General features: G+C 38.5%; 1 protein-coding gene across 1 annotated transcript; it reads left to right on the top strand.

Annotated features, from left to right (window-relative positions):
* Positions 1-228: 228 nt before the first annotated feature.
* On the top strand, positions 229-13,512 carry ppl (periplakin). The gene is made up of 22 exons (XM_079455798.1): positions 229-477; positions 3,237-3,336; positions 3,492-3,646; positions 3,768-3,888; positions 3,985-4,104; positions 4,190-4,228; positions 4,380-4,541; positions 5,461-5,568; positions 5,866-5,961; positions 6,055-6,177; positions 6,318-6,464; positions 6,772-6,923; positions 7,006-7,109; positions 7,376-7,533; positions 8,191-8,369; positions 8,464-8,602; positions 8,889-9,082; positions 9,468-9,618; positions 9,707-9,790; positions 9,868-9,984; positions 10,106-10,198; positions 10,301-13,512. The coding sequence occupies exons 1-22, from the start codon at positions 428-430 to the stop codon at positions 12,968-12,970; spliced, it is 5,262 nt and encodes a 1,753-aa protein (XP_079311924.1). The 5' UTR covers positions 229-427; the 3' UTR covers positions 12,971-13,512.
* The last annotated feature ends 798 nt before the right edge of the window (positions 13,513-14,310 follow it).

The following is a 14,310-nucleotide window of genomic DNA, read 5'->3' as shown; positions in this document are numbered from 1 at the left end:
AACCTGAGACATTTTTATTTATTTATAGATACATATAAAAGTAGTTGATCAAAATTTTTGCGGGCTAAATAATCACAACTGTCAACTTGTCAGTTTCTCTGGCAGGCGCATGAAACTCAACACAAGGAAGAGAAAGGGACAACGCCTCTGTTTTGATAGGCTGCAGGTATGTTTCACAGAGAGGGGCGGACACCAGCTCGTACTTTAACTGCAGATGATGTTTTTATTGAGGGACTACTCTTGACGGACGGTGCGAGAGCTCATGTTTGTGGGAGGGCAGCTGATCTGTCGTTGTGGGCGTTGTATGTGAGCTGTAGGCTACCTGTCCTGTAAGACGCTTCGGGTAGTTGAGTGAAATCCTCCAGAGGGGAACCTATACTGTGCCATCTTTACAGACGGGCGTTGGAGCATCTCCGCAACTGTCAACATGTTCAGCAAGAAAAAGTCAAAGAACAATGTGATCGTCATGGATAAAAGGTCGGTGCCAACCGGATACATAATCCTCTTTATTATTGTACTTGTGTGAGTGTGCTCGATTGTGAATGTCGCGGAATTATATTTACTGAATGATACTTTTTTTATCACACGTCGTATTTACAAACTTTAACAAAACGTCAAACTTTTCTTTGCGCATTTGTTTAGTGTCAGCTCGAGGTGGTTGTAGTAAGGGTGTGGCGCAAGGAGCTGTAACAGGTTGGATAACTTTCCCCTGCTTTAAATACGCATTGCGTTCACTGCATGTTTAACATTAGGGTGGTCTCGCGACACTGCTTTTCTGGTGACACATTCAAAACATGCGTACAAAAATATGACGCATTGCCTATGGTTATTGGTTTTATCCGGCTTTTGCTCAGGGAGTGTGTGTAGAGATGATGAACGGGAAGACCCTCGTCTCTAATAAACACATAGATAACCTTCATGCCGACTTTTAAGTTTAGACACGCTACGTTTCCACAATTCAGGAAAGAGAGTCAGGAAAGTCGAGATTTGAGTAAACTACCACATTGTGTCAAATTGCATTAGTGTAACCTAAGAATGCATTTAACAGGCAGAGAGAAATAGTATTATAGTTATATTAAGCTCTTCAAAACACTTTGGTTTGTTTTATTGCAACCGAACCACTGCATCAGAACAATGAGACAAAAAGATTCAGTATTAAGGTTTAAATGTCATAGAAGAGTGAAATCGCTTTGATAAGTTCAAGTTCAAACAAGCTTACTGCTGGTTTGACAGATGAGTATAGCCTTGAGCTTTCTTCCAGCAGTTACAGGTCTCAGTGGTGGCCACAGATTTACTGTTAGCAGCACAAAATAGTTTATAGTAAACTATAGAGAATTGTACTCTATGGTCTCAGATTTTGGTTTTTCTTTATTGGTTACAGATGTAGAGAAAAAAGATCTTCACCCAAATACATAGTTTTGTGTTTAGGTCATCCTTGGGTGTTCTTTATTTGCACCACATACATTGTGTCGCGCAGTGTCAAACGTGTCAAGCTTTCTGACTTGTTTGTCGACTTTTGCTTGTGACAGAAACAAGGCAAGGCGAGATATGGGCGGTGTGTTGCAAATGTACAAATTCTTAGAGGAGCACTGTTCTTTAAAAAGGTCCAGACTCCCCAGCTGATTTCTGATATGTGTATTCAAATGTATTTTTATATTTGCTTAACTTATTCGCGGATAAGGAAACACCCGTGGCAGGGAGCGGAGCAGGGTAGCAAGAATGAAGTGATTACAAACCACACCCAGAACTATTAAATCAGATTGAATGATATCTCTTGACAGCTGGATGTGACATTTTATTCACTAGTCCACGGTCTGTATTGTAAAAACCAGGCCATTTCACATCTGTGGAACAATTTGTGCATTACATTGCTAAAATGTATTTGTTGCTTTGATTTGACATATTTAATATTTTTTTACATAATCATGCTTTGACAACATTATGGTGTGTTTCACGGTACAGGAATATTGAAAGCAATGAGACCGAAAGTCTTTCTAACCTTCTTACAAAGCGCACATGTATGGTTGTACAGGTATAGTGTAACCTGTTAGACCTGTTCAGGTTTCAAACACCCTCATTAAAACAATTTTCTCAGTGTAAATAAACTCCTTTACATATCTCACTCTAAATATGTAAACGTGTAAGAAATTGTTTTGAGTTTTGCTGTTATTTTGTTTTTTAACCTCATGTAAATCTGCGTTGTGTTCTGTCTTTAAGATGATGACAATATATTTACATCAACATGTTTAATTATGAATGTAAAATAATATTTCATATTTAAGGAAAATATGGCCAAATTGTGCAGATTATTTTCATGGTGAGTCATGTCTGCCCAATACTGTAAAATAGCAGGTTTCCCCCAAATTTTAAGAATGCTTTCCTGTTTCCACACTGTAAATCTGTTTTGCCCAATAATCTAGGAAAATGTGATTCACGTGGTAAAATCGAAAGTGCCTGTTTTTATTGAGTCAGACATTATATGACTTAATCTACCGTGACACATTAGATTTCAGCATAACTACATTTTTAAAGTTTGTATTAAAGGCAAAGTTCACCTAAAAATGAAAAGTCTGTCACCATTTACAAAAGATGATATTTGGAAGAATGTCAGTAACCAAACAGATCTCATCCCCCATTGTCTCCCATAGTATTTATTTTCCCTACTATGGCAGTTAATGGGGGATGAGATATTTTAGGTTACTGACATTCTTCCAAATATCTTCCTTTGTGTTTAGCAGAACAAATACATTTACACAGGTTTGAAATTGAGGGTGTTTAAATGTTGACAGAATTTTTCATTTTTGGGTAAACTATCAAAAGAAAGACATTATTAAGATCAGACCTGAAAAAAGTTTCTTTATTATCTCGTTATCACCAAATCAATTGTTATATTCTACGTCCTATATTCAGAGCATCTCAGTCAACATTTACATTTTACATTTATGCATTTGGCAGATGCTTTTATCCAATGCGACTTACATTTGCATTATACTACACTTTCTTTTCCAATTATATGCAATCCCTGGGATCGATCCAATGAATTTGCCGTTGCTAACTCCATGCGTTAACCACTGAGCCACAGGAAAGCATATCATTGACAAATAGTCAAACATGACTATAACAGCCCATTAACCTTTGCACCAGTAGAAGCCAGTATTTTGTCAAAATACCTACAAAAATCTTGCACATCAAGATTCCTAAACTAACAAAGTACTTTTAATTTGTATTAATCTCAGGCCAATTGACACTGATCTGGCCACCCTGATTGACAAGTTGCAGAAGAATGCAGACAAGGTGGAGAAAAACATTCTTGAGACAGAACAGAATCTCAACAGGGTAAGTACAGATCTGGGTTACAAATTCAATACAAGCCAGACTACAAGAATAACTGACCCTTTCTGTCCCTGTACCTTTAAGTCAGGGTTTGTTAGAATGTAGGTAAAACTAAAGTCTTTCAATAACGAAAATCTGTGGATAATCGATGCTTTTAGGACATTAAGAAAATCAATGAAGGCAAGCCGCCCCTGTACCAGGAGGACACCAACAAAAGGATCCTGAACTCACTGGAGCTACTGAATGGTCTGGATGATGATGCAGTCCAAGCCACACGTTTAAGGCACCCTCAGGCTGAGATGATCGATAAAGAGTGAGTATCTCTGACTCTCTGAGCTCATGTTTATCAGAAATGTGTCCACCAATTCCTAATAAAAACAGTCAAAACATCAGTGTGAATATAAAACTCGATGTTTTTCTCTTCAATGGAACAGTATGAAGCAGCTCCGTGTGCGTGTAAAGAAGCTTCGCGAGGAGTACGATCGCATCTACAATGTCACAAGATCGGAGCAAGTTCCCACTGTCAACTGGGGGAAAGTGATTGATGAAAAACAGGTGGGTAACCACACATTCTTTTGGCTCTAACTCAGAATGATTCACAAGCATTATTCATAAAGCACATGATTCACGTACAAAAATGTTTGGATGCAGGCGAATCTGAACAACAAAGGATTCGGACAGGACATACCAACCATCGAAAATGAAGTGGAGGAGCACAACATTTTCCACAGCGAAGTGGAGGCATTGGCTCCGTATATCAATGGAGACAGGGTATATTTGTTACTTATTGTTTTTAAATGCATTTCTGTAAAATACAAAATGTTTGACATCTATGACTCATCCTCTTGCTTAACAGGGCAGTGACGGACAGCAGGCAAAGTACAACAAACTACTGGCAAGTCTGAACAATTCCCTCATTGATTTTCACCCTGGTGGTGCACTGATGTTTAAAACACCATAGGTTTTATCCAAGTGCTCCGTAATATCATCGTCTCACAGTTAGAGCTGGTGATTTATTGAAGTTCTCTTTCATCTGTTCCTCTCAGGCGGCTTCAACCGCACGTCAGAAGAACCTGCTCAGTCTGAGAGATTACATGCAGCGCTGCACCAACGAGCTCTACTGGATGGACCAGCAAGCAGAGGAGCGGATCACATATGATTGGAGCAATAACAACCTGGACTATCCCTCCCGAAAGAGGCAGTACGAGGCAAGGCTCAGACATGTGTAATGATTTGCATACTGTTAATGAGTATTCATACTGCAAATATGCGGCACCACCAGATGCACGCGAGGACGTTTGACCAGCAGATTAACTGCTGTATGGGGGAACCCTTGTACATGTGTTTTGCTTTCGTGGTAAAAAATTGGGGTGTCACAATATACCAGTGCTGACAATAACCATGGTTATCGATATAGTGTTAACACCACACATATGATAATATTGTATATTATTCAGTGCTAGTATCTGGTTGACACTCCAATATAGTCACTGTTGATAATGGATCCTTTTAAAGTGATAGTTTACCCAAAAAATCTGGAAGAATGTCACTAACCAAACAGGTCTCTTGCGGAGATCGGCATTAATCCAAATATCTTCCTTTGTGTTTAGCCGAACAAAGAAATGTATACTGGTTTGGAACAATCTGTAAATGATGACAGAATTTTCATGTTAGGGTGAACTATCCCTTTGCCTACAGAGCCACAATGGTCACACATTCCCTCTGTCTTCCCACAATCGTATTTTAAGTACAAATCATTGGCCATAAAAGGAAAACACAAAATAAGAAAGATTAAAGATTTATTTATTACATTTTTCAACAATGATGGAATGTTTTGTGCAAGAATATCATGTTGTGAAACCCGGATATAAGTTTAAACTTTTAGAAAAAATGAATAAATCTAGTTGTATTTCACATAACATGATGAAGTAATAAAAAATAAAACTAGATTTATGTCAGTTGAATATCATTTAAGTTCACATGACTTCAGTTGATTCAACTTAAAAATTAAAAGCAGCTTTTGAACCAGTTGAAAAGTTGAAAAGTTTTACAGTGATGTAACATCAATAAGTACTATATTAACTACATATAACATTTACTACATATCCGCTTTGTTATTGTCAACAGAACTTCATCAGCAAGTGTCTAGAGTCAAAGGAGAAAACCATCACCCAGCTGAATGAAGATGGAGAGCAGCTAATCGAGCAGAATCACCCAGGGAAAAACGCCATTGGGGTACTATTACAAGCCATTTGCTCTATATCATGAATCATCACAGTTACTGTTAGTTACTATTAAATGTAAAATGGTTAAAAGAGCATTGAAAGGTAATTTTTAGTATGTTTTATATAAATAGCTTCATGTTTAGTAAAATAGCTGGTGATATTGTATCACTATCATGATTGTATCAGTTTAATGTATACTTCATATTGCAGTCTAAGTTTGGATTTTCAAATAGAAATAACAAAGTGTGCATTGATCTAATGGTATACTATTGCAAAATACAGTGTAACACCTTCGTGTTATTTTTAGGCGCACACGGAGGCCGTTCACGCAGATTGGAAGGAATATCTCAATTTGCTCATCTGCGAAGAGAATCACCTCAAGAACATGGATGAATATCACAAAGTCAGTCTCCCACATATCATGATATAAATACAGAAACATAACTGTCTCCTATTTGCTTGCGGTCTTGTTCACAAGCTCCTTTTTATATTCCAGTTCCACAAGGATGCTCGAGACACGAATGATTTACTGAAGCGCCTGGAAACCGAGGTCAACCAGAAGTATAACCCTGAGTTTAAAGACATGTACCAGATTGAGGGCCTGATCACAGAGCTGGATGTAAATACATCGTTCTTGTTTGTGCCTTGTGCATTTCTGAAGTTTTCAATATTTCGTATTACATTGTGCGTGCTGTGTTAAATGATGAGTGAATTAAAGGCGTCTTTAGTATCTAAGGGACTCTGTATTTGTAATGGCAGGACCAGGCGAAGGCGATGGATCATTTCGACGAGCGTCTCGCAGGACTTCAGAAGCGCAGCCTGCAGGTTCTCCCTCTGAAGTACCGCAGAGAGACTCAGCAGAAACTTCTCCCTATCGAGGCTCTGTGTGAATACGAGACTAATGAGGTACAGGCTTTCAGCTCCCTCACTTTTTGCATGCGGCTTAGAGCTCTGCTAATTCCAGCCACAGAAATATCATCTATTATCATGAGTAAGCACAGGGAAATGTTACACTCTGGGTTTCGGATTCCCCATCTAATGTATTTCAATCCTTAAGACGAGCAAATTATCCATTTCGTTTAAACCTCTAGAGACGTGCATATAGGATTCTGTACGGATTTCACATTTATTTAAAGAATTCATGTTTTTTTGGGAGGGGGACGGTAATATCACGTCGCCACAGAGCTCACTTTACTTTTTTTGCACGACACAGGGCTCAATTTTGCGAGGAGAGCGCTACACCCTGCTCAGGAACAATGGGCCCAAATGGGACGTGAAGGATTCAAGCGGCTGCACCATGAGTGTTCCAGGAGTGTGTTTCATTATCCCGCCCACTGACCCCGATGCCGTGTCCACCGCTGAGAGGTGGGTCCTCATCTGCGTTCATTCCCAATCGCAGCAACATTGTTATCTTGTTTCAATATGAAAAACAATATTTTCCCCGCAGTCTGATAAACCAGCACAAAGGCATTAAACAGAGAGTGGCCAGCAGCAAAAATGGATTACAGACACGGCTGGGAGAGCTGAGGAGAGAGAGTACAAGCGGTCAAGGTTTGTCGAGTTTTTGTTCTTGGTTGATCAACCCAAAATGATTATCATTCTTCACAAACAACTACTTGCTATTTTAAGACAGACACCACAAACCTTATGTACACATAAGACTATAATAATATTGCTTTATAGTACGTAATCAATGAAACGTGTAATGACTTTTAATATAGTAATTGCTCAGACAGATTCAGTGTCTTCTCTCTTACATTATAAAACATTTCGATGCAGAGCTCTTTAACGCAACTGCTATATGTGCCTATTTGTAGATAAACAAGAGCAGCAGTGCCGTCAGCTGATGGCAGGACTGGATAAAGTGATTGGTGATCTGAATAAGCAAGAGAAGGCCATTTACACTCAAGTGCGCCCCCCACTGGAGCAGACGCGCCCTGTGCAGGACAGCGCTGATAGGCTACAGGACATGAGGGTACAAAGTTTGATGTTTTAATAATTCATATTAATTATTTAGTTAAAAGTCCCTGTGAACCGTAAGTTGCGATCGTTTTACTTCCATATTCTGACACATTTACAAGTGAAAAGGAATTTCAAAGGAGACAATTGGTGGGCGTGGCTTGTGTTTTCCACTGCGAATTGATTGGATGTATATAAACAGTTGCATTTTGCACATCATTTGAGATGAATAGTCATTTGAGGGTGGAAATGCATTTTCAGATTTTAATTGAAGATTATGAGGACTTTAATATATCAAAGTTCATGTGTATGAATGTACAAGAATCCATGTCCGGAAAAGACTTTCAGAACCTGTACGGACCCTTGTAAAGTGTATCGAGCACAGAAGTAGCTACTACGTCATACGTTCAATTCGTTTTTTGAAAAGTTGACCATGTTAAGCTTGAGAAGCCAGCACGTTAACCAGTGTAAAGAAGTCAGAATGTATGAAATAGTATGTTATCTCCGCTTTAAGTCCTAGCTAGCAGTAAATCCTAGTTTAGTGAATCCGAGGTTTAATTACTGAGCATTGCTTCATGTTCTGATTTAAATGGCAAAAATTATATAATTTTATGTTTGTATCACTAAATATACAGAAATTAAGTTTTAATAAAAGCCTAATCTGTTGTTGCAGGACATCACGTCAGCTGTTCGTAAGATCGAGCCAGAAAAGTCCACAAAAATAAGGGAGGCCGAGACTTTCCTCAAATCAACTCCAAAATGTGCAAGTGCCCCACAGCTATATTCCAAGGTGGATGAGGCAAACAACAAATATAACAAAGTCGATTTGCTGCTGAAGTGTGCAGACGAAAAGTATGCGTACATTTCCCCTCATACACGTTTCAAGAAATAAAATCATGGTAATTGTCCGCTGGAATTTTTATGCCAAAACTTTTTGTGTTTGTAGACTTCAGAATTCCCATAGCCTGGAGACTTCTTTGCAGAATGGCAAAAATGTACTGTCCACCTATGAAAACAAACTGGCAAGAGAGGAGGTCGCCCCATCTGATCTCAGTTCACTGGATAAGACTCAGAGCGAATTGGGGGTAAGATTCTAAACCTATTATATTTTTGGCTCTTGGATATGGGTAGTTGACAGACTAATATGCAAATTTGTCCTATGGTGTGACAGCTAAAATTTAGAAAAAACAAACAAACGATGAAGATAAGTCTCTGTTTTATATGATGAATATAAATATTATTAATATAAAACATGAACAGTTTATTTACTCAATTTTATTACACCATGGGGCACATGTACGACTTATTCGTCAACTACCCATGTATTTCTGAAGGCTTCTTATGCACACGTCTTATGCATTCTGTATACAGGATATGGCATCTGAGTTGAGGTCAAAAAGAGCTATCCTCACAGAGACCGAGCAGAACCTGAGAGCTGCCAAGTCCAGCTGCAACAACATGGCTGCCAAAGTGCAAGAGCACTGTCCTGATATTGAGAGGCAGGAGGCCGATGTTCAGAAACTTAATAAGCGCTTTGACAACTTGAACAGACAGATTGATGCAAGGTAAGCTGAAGTTTATTTTAAATGGAAGTAACAATCAAATCAGCTTACAATGAGTACAGATGTAACACAGAGTTAAAAACGTACATATTAAAATATTAAATGATTAAATGATTTAAAAATATTAAGAAAAGTATATTGCAGAGAATAGAGTAAAAATTACATCAAATAAATACACCAGAATTAAATTATTTAGGAGTGCATTAAAATCTTTAAATCTGTCCCCACATATTTAGTGTTATTTATTATTATTGCTTCCTTATTTGACCATGCTAACATCCATGAGTATTTAGACAAATGCATTTTAATTTTTTTCTATTGAGAGCATACAAATCGAATGCATCACACATGATCAAATTTAATGATTTTCAACATTTCGATTTTACAGATCACAATGTCTGCAAAGAGCCAAAGTGGCTTTTTCAAACTACCACAACGATTATGACAACCTCAACAGCTGGCTTTCCCGAATGCCAAACTATGAGCCACGCGAAACCGATGATATCCGACAAGTTGAAACCAAACTGAAAAATCAAAGGGTAAGTCTTGAGCTACCCAGACCCAACATTGTAGTTGTTTTAGTGTGAAATTCGATTAATTTACCCAAACTATTTTTGAAATGCACAGAGTCTGCTGTCTGACATCGCAAGAAAGGAATCGGACCTGAACAGTGTATCAAAAAATGCACAGCTTTATCAGAATTCAGTCAAGGTATGACAATATTAATTCAAATGAATTATGATCTTGCGTATGCAAAAAAAAATTATGTTTTGTGTCACTGCTTTCAGGACTATGAAAATGAGACTGAAAGGTTTAAAGCTGTTCTGGATCTTGAAGATGGTTTGGTGCCTCAGACATACAAAAGGACCAGACTCGAGTCTCCTGCTATGAAAGTGAACAGAGAGGTGATTGTTGTTCATAAACTGGTTTTCTGTATCAAGTAATTTAATCCTTTTTAGCTTTTTTTGTATTTAAGATAAACAGTTTCAACTTGATAACGTTAAACATTATTTTTATGTTCAACAGGAATCTGCTATTGAGGCCAAATTTACTGAAGTGAATGCTGTGAACAAACAGAGATTGCAGAACTTAGAGTTTGCCCAAAGTCTGCTTAACCAGGTACATCGTATTACCAAATGAAGTTTATGCAAAAAATCATAGACTTACATTAGTATAAAAGGATGTCTATAATCCTTTGTTCTGTTTAATAATTATTTTCAGCAACCAGAGGTTTCAGTAATCAGGCAAGAAATCCAGACTGTGAGATCATCAGCACCGGGAGAAGAGCCCTGGAGAATAAAAAAACAGCTTCAGGAAGAAACCCAACGTAGAGAACAACTGGAAAGGGAAATCCAATCCATCCAGGGTGACATTTATTCACTGGAGGGCCAAAAACCACAGGATACAATTATCAAGAATGAGGTCATCAAAAAGGTGCCTGATCCTCAGCTGGATGAAGAATATCACAAGGTCCAGCAGAAGCTCTTGGAAGAAAGCAGGACCACTCGTATCTTGGAGAATGATCTTGAGACCCTCCGTGTTAAGCTACGCGGGATCGAGACCGAAATGAAAGAAGGGGCTCAGCAGTATACAGTCAAAGAGGTGCTCCGGATTGAGAAAGACAGGGTGCAGGAAGAGGAGCTGAGGAGACTAAGAGAGGAGCTAGAGGAGGTTAAGAGGCAAAAAATCATCAGAGAAAATGAAATCACTCAGATTCGAAGGCAAGTGACTATTCTTGCAGAGGAGAAAAACAGAGAGCAGGAGATCATCAGGGAGGAGGAAGTTTTTAAGGTTCAAAATGACCCTCAACTAGAGAGTGAGTACAGATTGCTGCTCGATAGAAAACAAAAGGAGCTAGATGGCAGACAAGAACTTGAGGATGAGCTTCGATTCTTGCAGGAGAAACTACGGCGACTTGAAAAGGAAAAGGCAATGGCCGAAGAGAAGATCACCATCAAAGAGGTCTTGAAAGTTGAGAAAGATATGGCATTGGAGAGAGAGGTAGAGAACCTTAGAAGACAGTACGAAGATGAGAAAACAAAGCGCAGCTCCTTGTATAGAGAGAAAACAGACATTCAGCGCAAGGTTACCAGTCTGGAGGAAGAGAAGTCGAGGGTCATCATTCAGGAGAAAGTGCGTGAGATCATTCGACCTGATCCTAAGGCAGAGGCAGAGGTGGCAAATCTTAGACTTGAACTTGTAGAGCAGCAGAGAAGGTCCAGGGATTCAGAGCTTCAGTTTAGGTCATTACAGGAGGAACTGACAATGCTCAGAGGCAGAGGCCCGCAAATTGAATACAAAGAAATCATCAAGGAGGTCATCAAATACAAGACTGACCCAGAAACAGAAAGAGAACTGGAGAAACTCAGGAACGAAATTGTGGACAAAACCCACCAAACTGAGAAATTCGAGTTAGAGATCATTCAACTTCAAGAGGAGATTCAAAGGTGGAAAGACACCAAGCCACAGATTCAGACTAAAGAGATTGTTAATGAGATCATGCAATACAGAGAAGATCCTAAAACCAAGGAGGAGATAGAGAGTCTCAAGCGAAAACTGGCCGAGGAACAGAGGAAACGTTTGGACCTGGAAAGTGAACGGGCCGCCAATGAGGAAAAAATCAGGATTAAGAAGATGGACTTATCACAGGTGAGGGAACAGATCGTCCAGCAAGAAGTAGTGAAGGTGGAGGCAGATCCAGTTTTGACATCTGAATGCGACACCCTTAGTCAAAAAATCAAGAACGAGCAAAAACAAAAGGAAACCTTGAAGGAAGAGCTGCTCCGTCTGCAACGTCTAAAGACAGACTTGGAGCTTCAGATCGAAGAACTGGAGCGTGAACGCCGAGCCCGCAGAGATGCCGAGCTTGAAATTCAAAGGTTGAGGGTGCGGCTTACTGAATTAGAGATCAAGGACAAGGAAAACAGAGAGAAAGTTACTGTGAAGCAAAAGGTTGTACTCCAACAGGATCCTCAACAAGAAAAAGAGTACTCTATCCTACGTCTTCAGGTTGATGAAGAGAGGCACAAGCGGATACTACTGGAAAAAGAGTACAACATCTTGCTGCAGCAGCAGCTGACGCTCGAGAAAACAGAGGTTCGTGAAAAAGTTGTGCGAACTGAAAAAGTTCAGGTTGAGCGTGACCCAGAAACAGAGATTGAAATCGAAAAGCTGAAGAGAACTCTTGATGAAGAGGAAAGGCGGCGCTCTGAGTTGGAGATCGAGTATAGAAACGTAAACACCAGGCTTTCTGAAATGGAGTTCACCAATACAAAATCGTCCAAAGATCTCGACTTCGTTCGTGATGAAAGCAACAGGTTACAGCAGGAGAACCAGCGGCTACAGAATGAACTAAGGAGGCTTCAATCTGAAATCGAGATCACAACCAAGGAAACCAGACAAATCACAGACAGCACTCCAGTGGAGAGCAGCAGAAATCTAGAAATTCGGCTGGAGTCCTTACAAAGGGAACTCTCCGAACTTCAGCGTATCAGAATAGAGAAAGATGCAGAAATTGAAAAGCTTCAAAAGAGTCTGTCTGCAATGAGGGTCAAACGAGAACAAAGAGAAAGTCACCTCCGCCGCTCCATTGTCGTCATTGACCCAGACACCGGCAAGGAAATGAAGCCAGAGGAGGCTTACAAGCTTGGCCTTATCGAGTGGAAAATGTTCGTCAACCTGCAGAGTCAGGAGTGCGACTGGGAGGAGATCACAGTCAAGGGTCCCAGTGGCGAGTCCTCTGTTCTTCAGGACAGAAAATCAGGCAAGAAGTTTGCCATCGATGATGCTCTGAAGGCTGGACACATCACAAACCGCCAGGTGCAGCAATATCATAACAAAGAGATCAGCATCCAGGAGTTCGGTATCATGCTGTCAGGCAAAGGAAAATAAATATACTAATCAGAAAACATCTCTATTTTTATATTCTGTTAAAATTCTCCAGTAATCATGCACAGCTGTTTGTCTCCCCAGATTATAGTTCAAATCTAATTTGCATTCTCTTTCTAGATGCAATGTGTATTTATTTTCAAATGCATTTTTATATCAATGCAAGATGGTGTTCTCTTGGTTATGGTGCTGAAGTTGGGTTAATGTTTCTATCATTATTCCTAAAGTGTTTTCATTGATATATTAGCAAGTGATGTTTTGAGAATCTGGTTCCCTTTTACTGCAATCTAATCTAATTTAGTCTAATGTATGCATATAAAGCATGTGCCTTAATGATAAAATAAAGTCCAGATCTATCTATATAAAGCAATGGTCCAAATTGTTTATTTTTGTGAACTTTTCACTTGTGTCATTTTAAAATTTAAATTAATTTTGGGTAAACCTGAGTACAAAGTGTTGTTTCCTGCATCTTTTTATAAAGCCCATTTTTTTATTGTAATGACAACAGAATAATAAAAATGTGCCTCTGAAAAATAATAACAGTTAATAACAGTTTTCAATTATTCAATTTATCAAACTGATCCTTAAAAGCATAGACGATTATTATTATGATTTGAAAAATTATTTTTTGTTAATATATAAATAAACTAATGTATATTTGAAAAACATAAACAATACATGCAATATTACAATATAATAAATAATGCATATTGTGCTTTTGATATAAGCATGGTTCTAATATATGGAAATGTATTTTAAAACATTTTCCAGTATATTCCCATATTTTTGTTTCGTAAAAAGGAAATAGCTTTTTTGTATATCACACACACAAATATATTATGTAATACATCCAGAAGAGGAATTTGTTGAATTAAGGTTATACCGTTGGAATCCAAGTTCCGAAATTTCCACACATCACTAGTAAAACCAGTAAAAATTCCTGCAGTGAAATAAAACTGGAAGAATCTGTCTTTGACATCATTTACATGACACTGCCAACGACTCTGCTACGAGTTTCGTTCATTAAAACCATGCAAACGTCCTACTTTGCGAGATAAATCCACCTGCATGCCCGCAGGTAACCAAAAACAACAACGTATTTTTATTAAATAAGCTTAATTCCTTATACTTTTTTCAAACTTTAAATAAACAAAGAGGACATTTTCTCATCTTCATTTTTATTATGCTATAACAAAGAGACATACAATATAGGCCTACATAACAACCAGGGGAGCATTTGAAAACACACACACACATTATATATATATATATAAACAAGAACATTTTGAAAGATAAATACAAGCTCACATTTTTCATAGTTACTAGTCTTGGTACTAGTTTGA

This window comes from Barbatula barbatula, assembly GCF_947034865.1.
Source record: "Barbatula barbatula genome assembly, chromosome: 5".
NCBI lineage: Eukaryota > Metazoa > Chordata > Actinopteri > Cypriniformes > Nemacheilidae > Barbatula > Barbatula barbatula.
Note: the sequence above shows the minus strand (reverse complement) of the source record. Positions and strands in the feature narration are given on the sequence as shown.

What these genes read in the sequence shown, in the direction of transcription:
- ppl (XM_079455798.1), top strand. Translation starts at nt 428, where the DNA reads ATGTTCAGCAAGAAAAAGTCAAAGAACAATGTGATCGTCATGGATAAA. An exon ending in AAGTGATTGATGAAAAACAG is followed by an intron (nt 3,889 to 3,984) that starts GTGGGTAACCAC and finishes GTTTGGATGCAG; the next exon opens with GCGAATCTGAACAACAAAGG. An exon ending in CAGGGAAAAACGCCATTGGG is followed by an intron (nt 5,569 to 5,865) that starts GTACTATTACAA and finishes TGTTATTTTTAG; the next exon opens with GCGCACACGGAGGCCGTTCA.